The following is a 6,578-nucleotide window of genomic DNA, read 5'->3' as shown; positions in this document are numbered from 1 at the left end:
AGTTGGAACAATAAACACGATTTGACCCATTTTGTCCCTTAACTGGCAGATTTCCTTTTGAACTTGGCTCAGCCAAAGTGAAACAGGAAGTGACATCAGAGGGGAACTTTTTAACAAAGAAAACTCTCTGGTCTTTGTTTATTGAAACAATGTTATTTGAACTCAGACTCTTCATCTCTCTGATAGTGACTCAAAATAATCTTAACAAACATCAGATTCTTCTCTACAGTCTGGGTTGTTAGCCATTTTAGCAAAGCTCTGTTCACATGCAGACATTCCTCTTTGACATCACTTCCTGTTACTTCACAGGCAAATATCTCAACAACCGTTCATCTCAGCAACATGAAATTTCTTTTGCAGTATTTTGTCAATGACATCTTTTCAAAAATGTTTTTATATTTATTACAAAAAAAATGACGTCACAGGCACTTTAAATATTTAATGACAGCAGCACTTTCTTCTTGACCTCAGACTAAAGGTTAGCTCACCACTCTGGTCAAAATTAAATGAGGTAAAAAAAAAATTAATGAGGTAATACAAAAAGTTTCAGCCAAGATATTGTTTTACAGCACCTCATTGAAAAAAAACACTAAAATATTCCTTTAATACTGCTTTTTTTTCACAGCTTCCAAATGATAAAATACACGCTGATGACACCAGGTTGGGAGGCGAAATGAAGCAGACAAGTCAGAACCAGCTCGCACCAGAATCAAACTCGTCTGGACTCTCAACATCTGCTGGCCAAGTCTCCTCTGAATCTGCAGGCAGGAGAAGTTGTGAGCAAAGCGAGGAGGTGTCGTCACAGGTTAGAATGAGCCCAAACCCTCAGCTGACCTCTGCGACGGCCTGCAGCTCCACAACAGACAATGAGGGACAACCTGTCCAGGTCCACAGGAAACCTGGGAGACCTCGGAAAGTAAAACAGATTCTGGATGACGACCAAAAAGCTCCGAACGCTGCTGGTTTTGACATCGTTCAACACAGGGAGGTCAGCACCACCATACCCTTACCCTTACCAGAGATTTCCCCCACCCACAGCACAGAGGATGTGCCTAACGCTGTAGATGGACACTCAACCAGTGCGTCATCTCAGAATGAGACCCCGAGCGACGAAGCAGGAGTCGCTGTACCTTTAGCAGCGAAAAGAAAAAGGGGACGACCGAAAAAATCAGAGGCCGCCGCTTTGAAGGCCGCAGCAGCTCCGGCTGTGCGGCCTCGGGCTGTTGGCAACCCGGTGTGGAGCCTGAGGAGCAGAGGAGACACCCAAACGTCAACACAGAGTGAAATCTCTCAGAGCAAAGACGACGCCGCTCCCACAGAAAGCAGCAACACACCCGACAACCACGCTGTCAGAAGAAGTAGGAGAAGGGAAAACAAGCTTCTGAATAATCAGCAGGTCCCAGAGAAAGTGCCCAAGCTGGATGATTCCCTGGAGGCTTCGGCAGCGTTGAGCAACGAGCTGGAGGGGGAAACCGAGGCAGGAAAACCCGTTGACCCAAGTGGCGGAACACTTCAGACTGAAGCAGAGAGAAATCGTGATCAATTTTCTCCACATTCTGAAGAAGTACAAGAGCAGCAGCTAACAGAAAACCCATCACAACAAAGTAAAGTGCTTTCTGAACCAGAACCTGAAGTGACTCCTTCAGAGGATTTGAACAGTTTAAAGCTGGTTGAACCCACTCAGACTGAGGAAACACAGTCGGCGTCAAACTCCCCCGAGTCTTTGAATCCTCCAGCCAACGAAGACCCGCCRAGGACGGAGCCTTCTAGCACAAACGCTGTAACACCCTCTAAAGAGACACCAGAATCTGTTGAAAGCCTTGTTACTGTAAAAACTGAGAGAGTTGAGATAAATCTGGATCATTTCAATTCATCGTCACAGTCCGATAATAATGAATCTAGACTCAACACCGCTGTTAAACCAGAAGATTCAGTTGCTGGGTGTTTCATTTTCAGGCGCAAGAAAGGCGGCAAGAGAAAGAGATTAGTTAGTGTCGCGTTACCAAAGCAGCGCCTTGTAGAGAAACAAGATCCTGACACAGAACTGAAAAYGGACTGTGGCGATGTGCAGAAAGAGGACGACGTTGACGTCGGCCCTAACATCATCTACGTGAAGAAAGGCCCTAAGACGTTAATGAAATGCGGCTATTGCAGTCGAACGTATAGGTTTCTGTCTCAGCTCATCATCCATCAACGCGTGCACACAGGGGAGAGGCCTTTCACGTGCCAGGAATGCGGAAGAGGTTTTAGCAAAAATTCGAACTTAAACCTCCATCTCAAGATGCACACAAAGAACAGCATGTGTGAAAAATGTCCGGTTTGCAGCGCCAGAATCTKCAGGTCCGAGTACGAACGTCACACWCAAATGCACAGTCTGGAGGAGGAGGTTAAAAACACAACACCTGAGGAACCAAGCAAAGTGGCGGACCTCGAGGATGGCCAAGAGGTTCACAATACACCTTCAACAGAAAAGGCTGAAAATATGGAAAAGATGGTGGAAAAGATGGTGRAAAAGACAGTGGAAAAGRYGGTGGAAAAGACAGTGGAAAAGGTGGAAAAAGTCAAAAGCAAAGTTTGCCAGTACTGCGGTAAATCCTTCCTGTTCCAGTCGGCCCTCACAAGGCACGTCCGCGTCCACACCGGCGAGAAGCCGTACAACTGCGACATATGTGGCAAGGCTTTCGGCCAGTCCTATTTCTTGCGCGTTCACGAGCTGACGCACTGGTCCGTGAAGCGCTACACCTGCACGCGCTGCGAGAAGTCCTTCGGCCATTACAGCAACGCGCGAAAGCACCGATGCAAACCGGCGGAAGGCGGCGAGGAGTCGCATCCCAGCCGGCCCTCGCTGACGTACACGTGCCACATCTGCAAGAAGGTTCACGACCGCCTGCAGGAGTTCAACAGTCACATGAAAGCCCACACGGGGGCGAGGCTGCTTCGCTGCTTGCGTTGCGACAAGCTTTTCGTCGGGATCGCCGAGTTCGACGAGCATCGCAGTTGGTGCCCCGCCGACAAAAATACCTCAAGTGCTTTTATAAACAGTGAGGATACAATGTTGGTGATTCGGTACAAAGTGCCTTCGGGGAGTAGTTCATCGGGGGCGAATTCAGCTCCTGTCGCAGCTTCGAATCACGAACTGAAGAAGAAGCCGACRCAGGTCACGTGCAGGAAGCGCCCCGTTAATGTCAAGAATCCGCTCCAATTGACGGTCGTCCCGCCGCCCGACGTCTCCCCTCTCGTGTCCAGGCTGAACCAACTGGATGGCCGATCCGACCCCAGGAAGTATCCGTGTCCGAGCTGCGGGCGACAGTTCAGGCACATGGGCCGGCTGCGAGCCCACATGCTCACGCACGCCCCAGACCGGAGCTATGTCTGCGCGCTCTGCGGGAAGACGCTGGGGAGCTGGGGCAAGCTGTGGCGCCACCAGAGAGTCCACCGGCGGCGGGGCGGGCGCTTCACGTGCCCTCGGTGYGGCCGGGGCTTTCGCTTCGTCGGGCCTTACAGGAAGCACGTAAAGGAGCACCCGGAGTTCCAGTGGGTCGAGGGTCGGCCCCGAAAAGTGATCGAGCCTTATCAATGCGAGCAGTGCARCTGCAGCTTTAAGACTCTGGACCTGCTGTTCACCCATCAGCTCTCTCATTCCACAACGCAGGTGCAGCGCAGGGACTTCGACTTACCTGTGGACCGTCGCAGCTCGCAGTCTAGCAGTAAAACGTCCAGCCCTCCAAGCAGCAACAGTCCCTGGAGCGCCTCACATAAAACCCCAGTCCCCGTTTGTCAGATGGTGACTCTTGTGCCCGTCGTTTCTTTTATTTCTACTGGTCAACCCCGTGGTGTTGGCAGTTCTGCTCAGCAGCATCCCAGTAAGMTACTTTCAGCTCAAGAAAGAGAAACTGAACGAGTCAAAGAAATCACACCTGGAGCGCCCAATAAACCAGTAAGAACCCTCGCAACTAAAATCACCAGCAAATCAAAGGAAGGGGCTTCAGTTGATTTGAACTGTGCTGTGTGTGGGAACACCTTTCCTGCTATTTCAGACCTGTTTCATCATTATTTGCAGCACGCGAGAGGCCAGGTGTAAAAACCGACACAGTTTAATGTGTTGCATCACGTCCCATTTAAAAGACTGGCTGACAATCAGTCATTTACCCAGTTGTGTTTGTTTACTTTTTATTCTTTGTTAAGTTTTGTAAAGACATAAAGATCAGCAGAAGCCACTAAACCTACTTTGGTTTTCTAAAGACATTCATAACACTTTAAATAAATTAAAGGAAAATGTGCAGAAGGAAATCTGAACAGCAGTTAAAATTGTTGCCCGAATGTCTGATGTTTTGAATATTACCTGTGGTAAAAAAAAATTGAATGCTTTAACTGGTTAAATCAGAGGTTCTCAAACTGGGGTCTGTGAGAGGTATCTTGGGGGTCCTCAAAAAATTTCACAAAATTATTAATTTGGTTTTTATTTTTAAAAATGCATGGAGAACAATGAGCTATTAAAACAAACAAAATAAAATTAATAAAAAATATACATTCCCGTGGCATTTAGGGGTTGAAATGACAATAAATTATCATTTAAAACAGCGTGGGGTTTATGAGGGGGTCTCTGGAATTTTTTTTTCCCTTGTCAGGGGTCCCCAGACCCAAATGGCTTGAGAACCCCTGGGTTAAATGATTGGCTTTCCACTGACCATGTGATAGTAGAAAAACAGAAAATCCACTGACGCTCTGTGTTCCCTCAAGTATTTGCAGTACAGTCTATTAAAAGTATTGATTAGTTTGAAATGGTTTACATGTCTGAGGCAAAAAATAATAATTGATAAGCTGCAGAAGAGGAACTTGTGACATTTTAAAGCCATGWCTGCTGGAAAAGAAAAAGGCTGTGTTCTCAACTCAGTGGTCGCAGCCCACGTAGACCACATCCTAAGTGGGCCATAGGCCGCCGGTGTAGGCTCCAAAAACGGCTGTAAAATGACGTTTTAGTCACGTGCCTTCAGTTGTCTTTTAAAGGTRTAACTTTACAAAGTTCAGATTTATTAAAACGTCACACATAACTACAGGAAAAAAAAGTGTTATATTTTGGATTTAACTCCAGTGTCTACGGAAGCYGAGAGCGGCCATTTTCCGCTTATAATTATTTTCTGTGGTTTTCTCWTGATAACGATGAGCGTTTTCTCGAGTTATGGTTTTCCTTGTGTATTCAGTGACCATGGAGAGGGTCTGATCCCCTCAGCTCGTGACCGATAAAGTTTATTACATCATCAAGATCACGGTGTAAACGCCTGCTGAGCTGCAGAGTCAGCCGTCTCCTTAGATCAGTGTTTCCCAGCCCTGGTCCTCAAGGCACACTGCCCTGCACGTTTTACAAGTTTCCCTGCTTTAACACCTGATTCAGATGACTGCAGATCAACAAAAGCCTGTTAACCAGTTATCACTTGAAATCAGCTGAGTTGAAGCAGGGAAACATAGATGACGAGGGCTGATATGAAAGTTATCTGTACAAGACAAATCGCAACTTCAGTCTGTAGTTGCATTTTATTAAACATCTCATTGCAGCATAAATTTCATCAGCTAAGTTGCTAAACTTAGATTTAAAAGCAAATTCTTCAGTCCTGGATAAATTTCCGAACTCTTCATTTTCTGTTTGCTGATGGCACAATGAATCCTGGGATACGGTCGTCAGCGGAGGATACTCAGATGCAGCCTGTATTTTCAGGGTTTTGTCGGTTTTGAGCCTTTAAATTGGGACGTACGCAGTGATGTAAGCAGACAATGTACCCTACGTCGGCTGCAACCCCTGAAGTGAGACGCAGCCAAAGTCAAGTGTGCATCTCGACATGATGCGTTTATTCTGTGATTTTAACATTACRTTTTAAACCATGCAGATATTGGGTTTGCCCTGAATTAAAACTTACAGTGGGAGATCATGGAATTGATTGTTTGTTTGTTTKTTTTTTATTTTTGTCTACACCATATAAATGTTTTTTAAAGGGGTTATCAGCTATGTACGTGTTCATTATAGTGGACTTTTACTTGAAAATATGCTGAAGTTTTTGAATAATACAAGCAAACATTCMACTTCTGTCACATCAGTACATTTTTTGCAGAACTTTCTCACTCATTTCTTTTTTGGGAGAAAAAAAAGTCAGTTTTGGTTTTTGTCCTGTGATGCTTGAGTTGTTGTTTTTAATCATGGGGAAAGAAAAGCTGTTTCCTGATGGACGCCTTGTTACAGTGTATATAAAATGATGCTATAGTTTGTCTTAAAAAATAAAGTTTCTTTTATATTCATTAGAAGATGTGTGTTTTTGTGTTCGTGTTAGGACGGCACCCTGATTATACCCACATGTGAAAATTCAATCCTTTTCTGTGAAAACGTCTCGTTAAACATTCAGTCACATTTTGTCTTCATCTTGAAATCAAGAAAGGTACTGAGAACGTAAAAGATGAACAAAGTTTTGTTCCTTTTTTTTGAAGAGTCAGTGTAAATATGTTTATAGATGATAAATGAACCTCTCCTTGGGCTGCTACCTTATCGTGGTGGAGGGGTTTGAGTGTCCCAATGATCCTAGGAGCTATGC

General features: G+C 45.5%; 1 protein-coding gene across 1 annotated transcript; it reads left to right on the top strand.

Moving 5' to 3' along the window:
* Window positions 1–625: 625 nt before the first annotated feature.
* LOC106533892 (oocyte zinc finger protein XlCOF7.1) lies at window positions 626–4,280 on the top strand (the record flags this gene model as incomplete). Its single annotated transcript, XM_014030353.1, is given in 1 exon segment — window positions 626–4,280. A coding segment is annotated over 1 exon segment (3,456 nt), but the record flags the coding sequence as incomplete, so codon positions are not given.
* Between the last annotated feature and the right edge of the window lie 2,298 nt (window positions 4,281–6,578).

This window comes from Austrofundulus limnaeus, unplaced genomic scaffold (assembly GCF_001266775.1).
Source record: "Austrofundulus limnaeus strain Quisiro unplaced genomic scaffold, Austrofundulus_limnaeus-1.0 Scaffold1046, whole genome shotgun sequence".
NCBI classification, from domain to species: Eukaryota; Metazoa; Chordata; class Actinopteri; order Cyprinodontiformes; family Rivulidae; genus Austrofundulus; species Austrofundulus limnaeus.
This window is presented reverse-complemented; position numbering and strand designations above follow the sequence as displayed.